The following is a 15980-nucleotide window of genomic DNA, read 5'->3' on the forward strand; positions in this document are numbered from 1 at the left end:
TAGTAGGAAAGGATGTTGGGAATCAGCAAGAAAATGTCTTCAATAATCGAAAGAAAGGATGACAGTATCTTAGATCAAGATAGTAATGGTAGAAGTGATGAGAAATGATCCAGTTTCTGCATATAGTTTTAAGATATCCAAGATTAGCTAAATAGATTGTATGTAGGGTAGTAAGGAGTCAGGAGGATTCCAAGTTTTTTTTACCTTTTTGAACAATTAAAGATTGGAATTGCCATCAATTGAGAAGGAGATGGCTAGGGGTGAAATAGATTTTTATTGGAGAAGATAACAGAAGCTCAGTTTTGAAACATTAATTTAAAATATCTATTAAGAAACTAATTAAACATAATGAGTAAGTGGTTGGTTATATAAATATGGGATTAAGGAGAAATACATAGGGTAGAAACAAAATTTTGGAGTCATCAATGTATATATGTTATTTAAAATCATAAGGTTGATTGAGATCCTCGAGAAAATAAGTGTGCATTGAAAAGAGAAGAGTTTTCAAGAATTGATTCCATGGACATTACAACATTTAGAATTTAAGGACATGGAGAGAAACTGGTAAAGGAGGCTGAGATGGAATGGATCCGAGAAATAGGATTAAAAATCCACAGTATGATGACTTAGAAGTATGTATACAATGAGCACTGAGAACCAACCGTTGGATGTAGAAATGTGGCTATCATGGTGGCCTTGGTAAGAGCAATTTTCATTGGAGTGGCAGAAGTTAAGCCCGATGAGATGAGTTTAAGAGATAATGAGAAGAAAGAAAGCATGTATAAGCAACTTTTTCAAGAAATTTTGCTGAAAAGGGAAGAAAATAAATGAGGCAGTAACTGGAAGAATGGAAATGTATTCCCACCTCAAGTTTAACAAATCAAAATGAGGAACTTACAAATTGTAGGTCCATTCATTTAAGCCTAACCTAAATAAAGATTAATAGGGAGCTAATGACCTACTACTAGGTCATTACCTAAATTTAAATTTACCCCGTATTTCCTCCGTCACCAGTATGAAGAAATATCAAACTATGAAAACAAATTTTTACACAATAAAAATTGTATGCCTATGAGACTACAGAAAGTATCCACCATTGTTACAATACGTAGTGTTAGTCAGTGCTGTGTGGAGATTAAAAGTACATACTGTGGAGTCAGGCTGCTGGGTTCAAATCCTGCTTTCACTATAAACCAGCTCCATAAACTAAACCTCCACTAGCCTCAGTATGTCATTTGTTGAATAATGAGGTGTTGTTATACCTCCAAGAGTATTGTGAAAGCAAGACAATGCCCAGTGCTTACCACTGTCTGACATAGTGTAAGCACTTTACATATATCTGTAAATGACAAAATATTTCAGAAAAATATCAAATAATCTGAAACAAATAATCAGTAACAACCCCATGGTTCCCAACTGTCAGTTGTCCAGCAGGGTTTGTCAATGTCCGTCAACATTTCCTCAATGTTTCTTAATGTTCCTTAAAATTTGGCTTTTACTCACTGATTGTTTCTTAAATATGGATATATGTCTGGAAACTGAAAAAGACTGTGGACCTATAGTCAATTCTTGATTACCACATATAAATTATCTGCCAATTAGATTATGTTTCTTCTCCATGACTTTATTGTCCCATTTTATCTCAGATCTTAACACCAGGGAAAATCCAACAGTCTTTGTATAATAGTTGCATATATGCTAATATATGATATTATATATGTTAATATATAATTGCGTATGTGTATTTTATAAAAAACACTTGTCTAATAGAATTGTTTTTACTTGTCTCCATTCCTTATACGCTCTCCTCCTTATTTAATCTACTAAAATTGGCCACTGTTGTCAGACTGCTTAAAGCCTGAAAACATTAAAAAGTATTTACCACATTTTATATCTAAGATATTTTAAAGTATTTCTAAATTCATCTTGGCCCAAATTATTTGTCAGTTATTCTTTTCCTATTGTTAGTCACACGCTCCTAATTCTGAATACTACCTACTTTCATGGGTATTATATAGAGCTGAACTTCAGATTTACTAATTCTTGGAATAGAGGACCCACCTTCAGGCCTGCGGAATCCTTTATAGTCACTAATTCAACAGTCCCTCAAAACTAATGAGGTCACTAGGCAGTTTTTCACTATAATGATGACAAAGTGCAAGCTGTAAACAATACAATGAAGAATTGATTCCACAAAATGCTAAGTACATATATACTTTTCCAAAATAATCCTAGAGTAGTTGCCTCAAAATCTACTGGAACAATAAGGAATTAAAATGATCAGTGTTTTAATAAAGGCAAGGGAAAAAAAAAAAGAAAGAATAAATTAGTCAGAAGATAAATTATGTCCACGGAAATCTATTACCAAAACAGAGAGACCAAATCAAGCATCCTGAAGCCATATATAAACATGGAGCATGAGCTTAATTGGCCATCAATATTGCTGTTTGTAATACACATTTGTATATGTCTTGAAAATTTAATCACAACATTTTGTTGAATAAATTTAGAAACATATCAATAAGAAAAAAATAAAATCAGAAAATAATCACAGGTTGCTTTTTAAAAAGAACACTCTGGAGATCAAAAGAAGAAAAATCAATAAAATGTTTCCCCTCCTTTAATATAATCTTCATACGCCATCTACTCCAACTTCATCATATTCCTTAGGAGAGTAAGATTTATCATCTGTTAATCTAAAAATGGATTCTCCACCTTCATAAATTACAGCAACTACTCCCAAATTGTACAGTTCTATGGATTAGAAGAGGCATTACCAATACCTGTGCTCTTCATTTGTCTCCAGCTCCCCTCTCTTGTATTCTGACCCTTCCTCTCTGCTCCAGAAACACTTCCACATGCTGCAATTTGGGATTGCTACCACCACTAACTGACCCATAAAATGTACAGCATCTGCTGATGGCCAGGATTGAGTCAAGCAAAAACCGTATTTCCCTTAGTTCAGATAATATATAAAACTACTTTTCAAAGATTTCTTAACAATAAATAAGGGCCTGAAAACAAGATTATTAAAAGCATACATATATACGCATATCCACAGGGTAAAGGGCCCTTCTCTTAACTGAAACCACAGATTGCCCTGCCTTTCTAGAATAGTAGGTATGAGTATAAATAATGGACGTATGTAAGTCTGGATGTGATTTTCCTTTCTATCTATCTGAATTTAAGCAAATCATTTAACTTGTCTGAGACTGTTTCCATAGCTATGAAGTGGGAATGATATTAACAGTGTTATGAGCATCAAATGGTAAAATCTCAAAGCACTTAGCACTTAACTCAATGACTGAACATAGCAATAATCGATGTTATTTTAATTATTATTATTATTATTTACCCAGTTCTGTTGCTTATTTTTTGCCTGTGAGGGATGATACACAAGATATACAGACATTTAATTAAGGTTCACTAACTCTGATTCTAAACTGTCTAGAAGACAATCATTTAGCACTAATTTTACAAATGTCCCATCATTTTTCTTAGAAATCTTGATGCTGTTCACTGTGAAAATATATTAATTTATTGCCCAATTGCTAAAACTCATTCCTGTTAATGTCATAGTCTGTGCACCTAATATTCTATACACACTTCTAATAGACTATTTCTAGTGGCTTTTCTTAAACTGAAATGCAAAAATCTCATTACCTAGACCAATGGTTCTCCTCAGTGCAACATGGGGCTCGAGGCATACCAGGGACCCATTAAAGAGGCCTTGGAAGTCAAAACTGTCTTCATAATAATGCACACCATTGCTTGCCTTTTCTTCTGTATTGACATGTACACTAGAAGTGCAAAAGCAATGATGGGTAAACTGCTGGTGCCTTAGCACAAATTAAAGCAGTACTTTTCCAAAATAGCTCTCAAGTGTCCTAGCAGTAATTGTATTCTTCACTGCTAGGCACTCACAGTAAAAATAAAATGCCAGTTTCACCTGAAAACTGAAGAAAATCTTTTGAAGAAATAGCAAAATTATTAAATTTATAAAACCTAGGCCCTTGAATCTCAGTGATTTTCAATATTTTGTGTGGCAAACAGTACAATGTACATAAACCACTAATCTGTACCTAAGGATTATAGTTGTCTCAAAGAAAAGCACGCATGTGATTAAACTGCAAGCTAAACTAGCTGCTTTACTTATGGAATACAGTTTTTATTTAAAAAAATAACTGGTAGGGAAACTATATTTTTTTAGACTTGAGTATGTGGCAGATACTTGTTTGTTAGCAAGTGAACAAAAGGGATCTGACACTTGAAGGAAAAAATAATACATGTTACTGATAATAAAATTTGAGATTTTGAGTAAAAAACTCAAATTTTGAAAAACTTCTAACCATTGCCATGAAGTTGAGAGTCAATATATATTTAAAGAGCTTTTTGATACGATTCTTAGCACTTATAACAATATTTTCCAAATGATCAATTCCTGATATTTCTAAGTCATGAGTAGGTAATAAAAGATCCATTCAAAATGCAAGATAGATCAATGTATTTTTATGTAACAAAGTATACAAAGTTCACTGATAGGATTTCAAATTCCACACTGCAAGTAAATTTTAAGAAAGTGCCACTTGTGGAGTTCTGGTGTAGTATCAAAAGAAAATTGACAATTATCTTAAAAGAATACCAAAGTATGTCTCCCTGATCCAACTTCATAGATCTGAGTGAGGATGGATTCTGTTCATATACTTTAACTGAAATAATTTATTGCAATGGAATGCATGAGAAGATTTCAGAATCTAGTTGTGTTCTCTTAAGCCAAATATTAAAGGGATTTATGAAAATATAAAATAATGTCTCTTTTTCCATTATTTTTTTAAGTTTGGGAAAATAAAGGTTTTTAATAAATTAAAATATGTGTTTAATATTATTTTTAGACAAATTAATAAATATTTAATTTTTTTCTCAGTTCTAATGTTCAAAATGATAAATTTCGATAGGTAAGACACACCTAACCAAAAGCTCTCTGAAGTCCTTAACAATTTCTAAGAGCATACAGGGGTACTAAGACCAACATATTTGAGAACTGTCAGCTGGACCCATATACAGTATGTCCTTCCATTTAAACCCTAAGTTCCATGTAAGACCACCCACCTAAGTTTCTCTTTCCTCTTTTAGTTTTCTGACAACTCTCAATTCACTTGTACAACAGAGATAATTGGCATGTCTTTATGTCCTTAGTTCAATTCATGATCAAGATCAGGTTTACTAATTTCCTCCATTCCCCCAGTTTCTCTCTGTTGAGTTATTCCTGAGGCGAATAAAACATATTCTGGTCTTAACTCTTCTACCATCTCATTTAACAAACACGTCCTAAACACTACTATACCTCAGGTATATACTAGACTCTGAGATAATAAAGATCAATGAAACAAAACCTCTGGCTTTGTTGAGGTACAACCAAGTCCCTAAGTTGCATGTTTCTATACAACACATATTAAAAAAGAAATGTTTATTGAACTATTACATCCCTATTTTTTCTTGAACCTAGAAAAATGGTACAAACTTTTTATGAGCTGTTCTAACATGATCAAGATTCATCCAACAATACTAAGACACAAAACTATAATAAACCTTGTGTCTGCAACTCAGAATCCATCCTTGAAAAATTCCTGTTAATGCCAAAGGTTTAGGTATGATAAGTAGGGTAAGTGAAGGTGTACAATTGGACAGATCTCTGGAATGAGCAATATCAGAGCCACAGTCCTCAGCCCTTTCCACAAGTGTCAGAGCTTGAAAAAGAATGCAGATTAAATCATTTCTCTTTTACCCACTGACCCTATGCTTGCCCATGGAATGTGATCAGCTATGACTCTAGCCAGAAACCTGAGTAAGCAACTCAGAGCTCTATCAGTGCACATGAATAATTAAAAAAAAAAAAATGTATTGGAGCAAAGTTTGCACTTGAAAACAAACAACTGAAAAATCACCTCTGACAACCAGAGGTAACATAACTTATTTTTGCACAATCACAGTAAATTAATTGTTTGAGCAGAAGGAAAAAAGAACTTTATTGTATATACCTGAAAAATACAACCAATAATAATATGAAATTCTAGCTCCCAACTACTGCTTTCAATATTCTTTGGAGAAACACATTTGCTTTTAATTATAGGAATGGTTGGAGCTTGGAAACTCAAACATGGTTTACAATTTCAGCACTTTAGTTCACAGAAAATACCCTCACAGTTTTTTTCTTATAAAAAAAAATCATCATAATGAATTATCCCCAGATTTTTAGATAAATAGGGTGCAGTAAATATGAACAACTTTTTATATTGGTGTTATTTGATGTTTAAAAAGTAACAGACATACTATCCCTTATTACCAGCAAAATTACTTATGATTATTACTTTTAAATCCTCATGCCTATTACAGAGACAGCACTATTTAATAAATTTAAGCCAAGCCGATCTTTGCATATTTAATGAGTAAATAGCAAGACAAAATAAATCTAATGATACCAATGGGCATTTATTCTCACTCTCCATGTTGTTCTAATAAAATATAATGCACTAAACCAAACAACAACAACAACCAATAACATAATTTGTTTTACTGTTTAACAAATTCATCTAAAGGTCTAGAAAGACTCAATTGCCTATCTTCAATAAATATTTCAGTTTTCTAACTAATTAAATCTCTCTATCTAATAAATAATCCCAGAGAATGAAGGTAGAAATAGGTTAATGTGAGGCATAACCTGAAATCAATATAAAATTATATGTAAATCATGGCCTAAGTTAAACCAAATAGCTTAACATATAAGACCCATGTGAAGATCTTTAAAAGCTTATTAGATAAAAGAGGACATTTGGGTTAGAAGTCCCTTCAGGGCTATGTATATAAGATAAAACTCCAGTTAGAATTATATCTCTAAGAATTATATCTCTATTAAGAATTATATCTCTAATTATATCTCTAATACCCTCTAGGCCATGAATATACCGCTCTATCTGAAGAATAGATACAGCTAGCTATTATTAAAAAAAATCACAAAGGATTCAAAAAGATAATAAAAATAAATGAACATTTTAAATTAAGAAAACCCCGCACCCTCCATTTACCCCCCCCCCCCACAAAAAAGAAAGCAAGAAAACAAATACGTAAGCCTCAATTTCACTAGTATATTGTGTCTGGGTTACTGCCAAGTATCACAAACCACATTTGATATTTTGTGTTTTTGGCTGAGTAACACTAGAATGTCTTTGAGGGGAGGGGGAGGGAGAGAAGGAACTTAGAAAACAGAGAACAAGAGCTTTCCAGAGTACAGCTATGTGATGTCTAATTGATTATCAAAACAACATTGGAAGTAGTTTAATGAAAATACAAATCAATAATACACAGAGGTAGTAGCCTAAAATACACCCAGGGAAGGCCAAGCTTGGAAATCTTTAGGCATATGCTAGAAACCCTAATTTCTTACCCATCAGCAGACAGAACGACATGTGCCCATACCATAGCCCTGAACAGAGATTTGTATCAAGCAGCACCCTCTAATCTCTGATAATTCACAGCACATTACATGCTTTCATTCAAGAGGGAAGAGAAAGGATTACCCTAAGTCAGAAGATAGTGCCTCAAATGTGAAAGCAGATGAAATCAGGAATCTCTCCAAACTTGGCTCAGCACATTAAAATTAGTCACTGTCTATAAAGAAACTGCCAAGACTGCTGAGGATGTGAAAGTTAATACTGTCCTGATGTAAACTGCCAGGCTCTGCTATCTTGCCACTCCTCCAGAAAGCTATGCTCTAATGCTGATTTCTACCAAAGTTCTTCGTTTGGGAACAGAAACTTAAGTCTGAAGTTGCACATTCTCTAGCATACTTCTTTACTGAGAAGTGTCTAGTTAGTGCGCTGATTCAGCTTAGATAAACGGATTTTTTTTTTTTTTTCACTTCTGAAATGGCTAGATTTCTCCCTGGCTTTATACATACGATTGCTATGAGGTGAAGCATATAAGCTGTTCACCATTTGGTTTTGACCATGATGAAAGCTCAATTTTATGTGACTCTTGTTCTTTTATGTGACAAAACATTTTATACATGCCTGTCAGTAATATTAACAATAAACAATGAAGGTAAATAATTATAGAAAGTAAATATGAGAGAACAGTCTTTCTAAAAAGCACATCAACAAAAAATTCATAAATGACTACAAAATCATTACCTCTGCTCTCTGCGTTCTGGGAAAAGCGGTTGATTTCTCTATGGCATACACATCCACCAGGTAAAGACATGCTCCTTGCTCCCGGTCCAGAATGGCTGCAGTCTGAATTACTCCAGTTTGTCGTCCAATAGTAAAGAGGCGTCCAACTGTTTTTTCTTCACAACGAACTGAAACAATATAATACTCCACCGGGGCTTCAGATCCTCTAGGGCTAGCTGCTTCTATGGATATTACATTGGTACCGATGGGTTCACCTTCCTTCAAAATAGTTATATATTTGGGTTGAGTAAAAACAGGTCCATCAAGGCCCTGAAGAATGATGGTCAGTTCAGTGGTCGATTTCCTCCTTTCAGGGCCAAGGTCTGTTGCTGAAACTATGAGGTTATAGATCAGCTGTGAAGGCACCAGAGCTGAAGCCACTCTCAAGTCTCCACTGTAACGATCCACAATGAAGGTGTCTGTGTCCCCATTGATGATCTCATACTCCACTTCTCCGTTAGCCCCTTCATCTGGGTCTGCAGCCATTATCGTTGTCAGAACAGAACCAATCACAGCCGAAGGGTCTGCAGCAAGGGCATTTTGTGATATAAACATTGGAACGTTGTCATTGAGGTCTGTGACCAAAATGGTCACGTTTTTCAAAGCGTAGCGTCTTGTTTCTATAGGCACAGCTTGATCATTGGCTTTTACAGTTAACTCAAAGAGATTGGCAAATTCCCGATCTATTTCAGCATTAGTATATATAGTGCCTTTGACTTCATCTATGCCAAAGTGGTTGCCCCTGGGCATTTGTTGAATGATTGTATAGGATAGTTGCCCGTTAATGTCTGCATCAGGGTCATGTGCAGTCACTGAAATGACAGACGTTCCAATGGGAATGTTCTCAACAATAGACTTGAAAATATCCCCAGGAGGAAAGCTAGGAGGATTGTCATTAAAGTCCCTCACATGTATAACCACTGACATTGTAGATGAACGAGGAGGCCTTCCTTGGTCTTTTGCTGTTATATTTAATTTGTACAAAGACTGTGTCTCAAAGTCCAATTTTTTGGCAAGAAAAATACTCCCAGTGTTTGGGCTAATGCTAAAAGTTCCATGGTTGTTAGTTCCAGTAATACTGTAATGTAAATCAGCATTGTCACCTGAATCTGAATCGGTTGCGGTAACAGAGGACACGAGTTCACCAATTCTCATGTTTTCCAAAACATCAACAAATAGTGTTGATTTAGGGAAAGAAGGGGTATTGTCATTTTCATCTAAAATATCAATATTTAAGGTACAGGTTGAGTTGAGGGAGACTGCACCTGAATCCACTGCTTGAATTACAAGGGAATAGGCAGGTGTTGCTTCATAGTCTAATTTGCCGATTAGTGTCACCTGACCAGAGGTACTGTCTATAGCAAACTGTCTTTCTTCATTCCCTTTCATTACGGAATAATGAATGAGTCCATTATTACCTTCATCAACATCTGAGGCAGATACTCTTAAAACTTGTGTCAGGTTGGCTGCTGACTCTGATATGGTGGCTTGGTAAAAGTCTTTTAAAAATTTGGGAGCATTATCATTTATATCCTTCATGTAAACATGCACTGTGGCCTGATCCTTGAGAGGCTGAGGGAGCCCCTGATCTGTTGCAATGACTGTAAAGCTAAACACTGCAGTCCCCCTCTGCCTCATAAGAGACTCCCTGTCAAATTGACGAGTATTTCTAATTTCCCCATTAATAGCATGCAACTCAAAATCTGGCTGCACCATTTCAAAAGAATACCTTACTTCTCCATTTGGCCCAAAGTCTTTATCTATAGCATTTACTTTGCCCACAAATGACCCAGCTCTCTGCTCCTCTTCAAAATAAAATGTGTAATTGGTACTGTTAAAAAGAGGCCTGTTATCATTTACATCTTCTAAAATTACAGTAACATTCACAGTAGCACTAAGGGGTTCCACTGCTCTGTCAGAAGCAACAACCAGTAAAACATATCTGTCTTGAAGTTCACGGTCCAGTTCACTTTTTATATACAATTGACCATCTGGGAATATGCCAAAAGCATCCCCTGTATTTCCTTCAGCAATGCTGTATGCAATTTCACCATTTGCTCCTGAATCCTTATCAAAAGCTTGCACTTTAAAGAATCGAGAATTCACAGGTTCTGACTCAGAAAGGGTGACCTCATAAGAAAGTTGATCAAACACTGGTGGGTTGTCATTTACATCATGAACATAAACTGTTAAGATGAAACTAGAGGAGAGCTGTGGAACACCCATATCAGATGCCAGGATCTCTATTTGGTAGGAACCAGCATGAACATCCAGGGGCCCTAGCAGACTAATATTACCATTCTTTTCATTGATAGTAAACAGGTTCTTGGGGTTTTGCTTCAGGCTATAGAGTACCATGCCATTGACACCTTCATCAGGGTCCACAGCTTTGGCTTGGAAAATGCTGTGACCTGCCTGCCAATTCTCTACTACGTTTACGCTCTCTACTGCCTGAAGGAAATGGGGAGAGTTGTCATTCAAATCCTTAACCGTTATGTTAACCATAGTGTCTCCAGTCACTGTGCCCCCACTGGCCACTACTTTCAGCTGATAAAAGGATTGCTCTTCTCTGTCAATCACACTTGCTGTGGTAAGGTGCCCAGTGACCTGGTTGATAGCAAACATACCTTTCTGATCCCCAGTAGTAATGAGATAACTGATGTTGGAATTGAGATCCATGGTGGATGCAGACACACTACCCACATGATATCCCAGAGCCACATTCTCAAATACCACGAAGCTGTAGGCAGCCTGGCTGAATACAGGTGGGTTGTCTTGAGTGTCCAATACAGTGATGGTTACTATCGCCTGGTTGGGAGACTGTAAATTGCCACCATCAGTAGCCACTATTTGCAACTGGTACGCTGTTTTTTCTTCTCTGTCTAGGGCCATTCTGGTAGAAATAACCCCACTTTGAGCATTGACTTGAAACCGAGACCTGTCCCCAGCTGATATGCTATATTTGATAGTTCCGTTGAGACCCAAGTCTGGGTCAGTGGCAGATACTGTAGTGATGTAACTTCCTCCAGGCTCATTCTCCTGAATATGAGCAAAGTATTGGATTGGGTAAAACACAGGACTGTTGTCATTCACATCCAGGAGACTCACATTTATGCGAACCATTGATGACTGGGGAGGGGAGCCCAGATCTGTGGCCAGAACCAATAGGGAGTAGAAAGCTTGCTCCTCTCTGTCCAAGGAGGCGATAGTACTCAACCTCCCAGACACAGGATCCAGCCGGAAGGATCTCCGGTCAGTCTCAGCCTCTTGCAGGGAGAAGCGCACTGTCCCATTGTCACCCAGGTCTCTATCAGTTGCCCTGAGCACCAGTAGCTCTGTCCCTGTGGGGGCATTCTCAACCACGGACACATCATACCCTTCTGGCTGGCTGAATACTGGCTTTTCATCATTCACATCCAGGAGAGTTACTACAAGCTGGGCATAGGAAAACTTGGGGTGAACCCCCTGGTCCCGAGCACTGATATTCAGTACAATCTGGGAAGCCAGTTCACGGTCCAAGCCCCCGGCAACCCCAGTGGTCACCAGGCCGCTATGTTCGCTGATATGGAACCAACCTAGTCCGTTGCCAGAGACGATGCTGTAACGCAGATTAGCATTGAGACCAGAGTCTCCATCAGTGGCAGACACTCCACTCACATAGCTTCCCGGGGGCGCCTCCTCGCTCAGGTTCACTCTGTACACTTGCTGTGCAAAGACAGGAGGGTGGTCATTGATGTCATTTACGAAAATCACCAGGCTTGCCACAGAAGAACGCGCCTGGACCGCTGCGCCAGGGGGCGCCCCGGAGTTGTCAGAGACCGAAACTGTGAGGTTGTAAGAAGGGATGCGCTCGCGGTCTAGGGCGCTGGCCACTTTGATGAGGCTCAGGTTCGGAACTTTGCTGCTCTGCACCTCAAAGTGGCGCTGCTCATTGCCCCCTAGGATCTGCACAGAAATATTCCCGTTGGCCGCGGGCGAGTCTGCGTCCGTCACGGTGAGCAGAGCCACCACAGTGCCCACCTGAGCGTTCTCATCTACAGAGGCGTAGCGCGAGGTGGCCGGGAAGTAGCGGAATTTCACCACGGGGTCGTTGTCGTTGACATCTAGCAGCTGAATGAGAGCCTCGGCACGCCCAGTGAGGGAGGGCACGCCTCGGTCCATAGCCTGCACGGTAAGCGAGTATTGGCGCCTGGCCTCGAAGTCCAGGGGCTCCCGCACCGTGATAAGCCCCGTTTCGGGGTCCATTTGGAAGGGAGTTCCCTCGTCCTGCAGCCGATAGCGTATGTCCGCATTGGTGCCCTCGTCCGCGTCCGCCGCCGCCACCTGGAGGACGCTGGAGCCCACCGCCGCGTCCTCAGGCACCCCCGCCTGGTAGTGGGAACTACCAAAAACCGGGGGGTTGTCATTTATGTCTTGCACAGTCACGTTTACCTGAAGGTAGCCCCGCCGCTTCGGCTCACCCTTGTCCTCCACTTCCACCAATAGCTGGTACTGCGGTGTGACCTCGCGGTCCAGCCCGCCCTTGGACACCAGATGCAGAAACGCACCCTCGCCGCTCGGGTTCAGGGTGATGTCCAGGCGGAAGCGACCCGCCTCGTTGCCCTGGATGATGCGGTAAGAGCGATGGTCCACACCATTGGAGCCGATATCCGAGTCGGTGGCCGTATCCAAGATGACTTGGCGCCCGCTGCTACTGTCCTCCTTGAAAGTGACCACGATGGAGGGATCGGGGAAGACCGGGGCGTTGTCATTGAGGTCCCGCACCAGCACTCGCACTTCGGTGGGGTAGGTGGGAGAGCTGGAAAGGACCACCAGGTTGATCACGTCGCTGGGCAAGCTCTCGCGGTCGATGGTGGCGGTGGTGTAGAGGGCCCCGGTGCTGCTGTTTATGGCAAACAGGGCGTGGCTTTCGCTGAGCCGGTAGGTGAAGCCCGGGCGCGTCTGGATGGTGCCCACCAGCGTGCCGGGCGGTTGCTCCTCCAGCACTTGGAACACCTGGCGCTGCTCAGCGCCGCTGACCCGGGCCGGCCCGGGGAGCTGTGATAGCAGCCAAAAGACTCGGAGGAGCTGAAATACTGATAGAGTGGGCAGCTGGAGCCTTGGGCGTCCAGGTGCCCTGTCTGCTGCCAAGTCCATGGTCCTGGCTCCCTGGAACGGTGTGAGAAAGAGAAGGAAGAGTGAAGCAAAAGAGTACAGCAGAGATGAAGGAGCCCCAGCAAAAAGTGCAGCCGATGGCTCTGAGAGCGCTGCTATTTCAAAGAACCTCCAGCCCAGCTGAAGCAAATCGCGTCAGAGAAAGGCTCCAGGTAGTCATTTGGACTCGTAGTACAAGAGAGATGCCCTGACGAAAGGCGGCAAGGCATTCCGCGGGACACTCCTGTGCGTTGATGAATTCCCAGAAAAGTTTCTCAAACCGCCTACATTTCCCCCCTTCACTTGGTTTTTTGAATCCAGAGAGTCTGAGCGTTTTCGCCCGGGTGGATGTGGATTTGGGAGAGGCGTTGCCTGCGTTTAAGGTATATGAGGAATCATTGCAAACAATTGTCTTCAGAAACTTTAGAACTTACCCAAGGCGAAGAAACTGAAGAGGGAAGAAAGACTTCGGTAGAGATGTGTGGCGAGAACAATTGCGCACGGGGGAGGGGGCGGTGGGGAACCGGGAGATTATCGAATTCCTTTCCCAAAAGCTGGAGACAAGGGATTTCCTCGAGTCCTCACTAACAAGGCTGCCAGGCCCCTCCAACAGGGCTGCAGAAGTGGCCGCGGAGGCCCGGGCGCCGGCGTCTGCGCGCTGGCAGCTGGCGACTGCGTTCCAAGCGCTCGCGTTGGAGCTAGGGCTCGGGTACCCAGGAGCGCTCAGCTCCGTCCCTTCTCCTCCAGCCGCCGCCGCCGCCGCCCCTGCTGCGGCTTCGAGCCGGTGGTGGCGCGCAGGCAACATCCAGTGCTCCTCAGCATTCTTGTTTTGTTTTTGTTTTTTACCTCTGCCGAGGTGCCTGCCGACTCATTAGTTGTACATCCAGATCGAGTGCAGGTCCGTCCCCCTTTCTTCTCGGCCTCGCAGGGGTCGGGCAGGAACGGCGCGCGCTCCCGGAGTCCCCTCCCCTCACCATGCCAGGGGGATCGTTCTCCGGCGGCCCCAGTCGGAAGCCCGCTCCAGTGCGCCTCGCCCCTGCCCGCGTTATCTTTGCTTTTATTGTCCCGTGTCGGTTTCACTTTGTAATCCACAAGCCTTTTTGTCTGGGGCGGGGGGTGGTTGGTCCCTCTTTCTCCTTCACCGTTGGCGGTGGAGGCGGGGAAGTCGGCGCCGGGCTGTGGCGGCGCCCGCGGCAGCTCCGGACGGCGCCTGTCAGCGCTCGGCTTCTCGCCTGCCGGGGATGAAGGTTGTACCGCTGAGGAGCTGGAGCTCAGCGAGCAGCTCTCAACCTCCGGCTGGTCCCTCACACTCCCCGCCTCTTCCCCGCTGCGCGCACGCACACACACACACGCACACACACACACACACACACACGCACACGCACACGCACACACAGCGACCGTCGCTGAAACACAAACAGAGGGGGAGGGAGGACCGCGAGCTGGAGCAGGGCTCAGAAACTTTGCTCGCCGCTCATTGATCCCCGCACTTTAGTTCGCCCGGACTCCCCCCAACTCCGGGTCCTGTCACCTACTGCCCCTCCCTCGCCCCGGCCCCATTGGGCCGGAGCTCAGGCAGCCCCGCCTGGCACTCCTACCGCGAGCGCTCTCCGGCTCTCTGGGCCTCCGACTGGCTTCTCAGGATGCTAATCACTGCAGCCTCCCGGAGGACTGTAGGCGGTCGGGTGTGGGAGCCCGGCGAGTCGGAGGCGCTGAGAAGGGGGATGATTTTTTTTTTTCCTTTTTTTTTTCTTTCTTTCTCTTTGGTCAAATCTTGGCCGGCGTCAGAGCAATAACAGCAAAAAGCTGCCGCAGGATAGATGGGGGTGGGGTCAGGTTTGCAGATAAATAACTTTAGTGGCGGGGTCCGAGGGAAGACCGTTAGGTTGTTATGCTAGTAATAACTCAGGGTAAGGGGGTCGAGAGAAATAAAAGAAAGGCGGGGGGTGAGGGTCTGTTAGAGCGGGGAGGAAGGATTAAGCAAAGCCTGTCTGGGAATGCACAGTGCAGATTTGCTTTAACCATTTCCTGCCTCCTCTCTGCCTCCTCTCTTTCGATGGGAGGGGAGAGAGCTGCTGTACAACGCGACCCGACAGAAGCCACGCAAAATCGTCCTCGTTCCTCCTCTGTCTACAGAATGAGCTCCCTGAGGTCCAGAGCGAGCCAAACTCTAAACCTGCATTTGCCCCCTCCCCTCCCTTCCAGGTGACGAGGGGCACCAAGGCCTCAGTACCAATCTACCAATCGCACTTTGGACTTCCTATAGGAAAAGCCAAGGGAACTCAGTGTTTGTTTTGTTTCCCTTCCCAAATGGATCCCAGGTGCCAGTAGCTAAACCTTACAGTTTCAACAATAACAATGATAGCCCTTTGGAAAGATGGAGATCTTTTCCTGTTGCAAAGTTTGGAATTTTGATCCCTCTTGGAGTATTTCCCCCTTGACGTTTTGTAGCCAAAGGAATCCTGATCAAGTTGTGTTTCGGTTTTGTTGTTGTTGTTGTTGTTTTGTTTAGTTTTTTACCTGGGGAAAGGATAGATACGAGAAAAATAGAAATAAATAAAATGAAATCAAAATTTTTAAAAATGCCCACGTGCCACGTACTGCACTCGGGTTAATTCTTCT

General features: G+C 42.2%; 1 protein-coding gene across 1 annotated transcript in view; it reads right to left on the minus strand.

Annotated features, from left to right (window-relative positions):
- The window catches only part of FAT4 (FAT atypical cadherin 4), a 175934-nt gene extending 161235 nt beyond the window's left edge, over window positions 1-14699 (minus strand). Inside the window, exon 1 of the mRNA XM_035023105.1 lies at window positions 8187-14699. Coding sequence (XP_034878996.1) covers window positions 8187-13361 — 5175 coding nt within the window. The 5' untranslated portion in view covers window positions 13362-14699. The remainder of the gene's footprint in view (window positions 1-8186) is intronic.
- Window positions 14700-15980: the final 1281 nt, after the last annotated feature.

This window comes from Mirounga leonina, unplaced genomic scaffold (assembly GCF_011800145.1).
Source record: "Mirounga leonina isolate KUSES-001 unplaced genomic scaffold, KU_Mleo_1.0 Mir_176, whole genome shotgun sequence".
NCBI lineage: Eukaryota > Metazoa > Chordata > Mammalia > Carnivora > Phocidae > Mirounga > Mirounga leonina.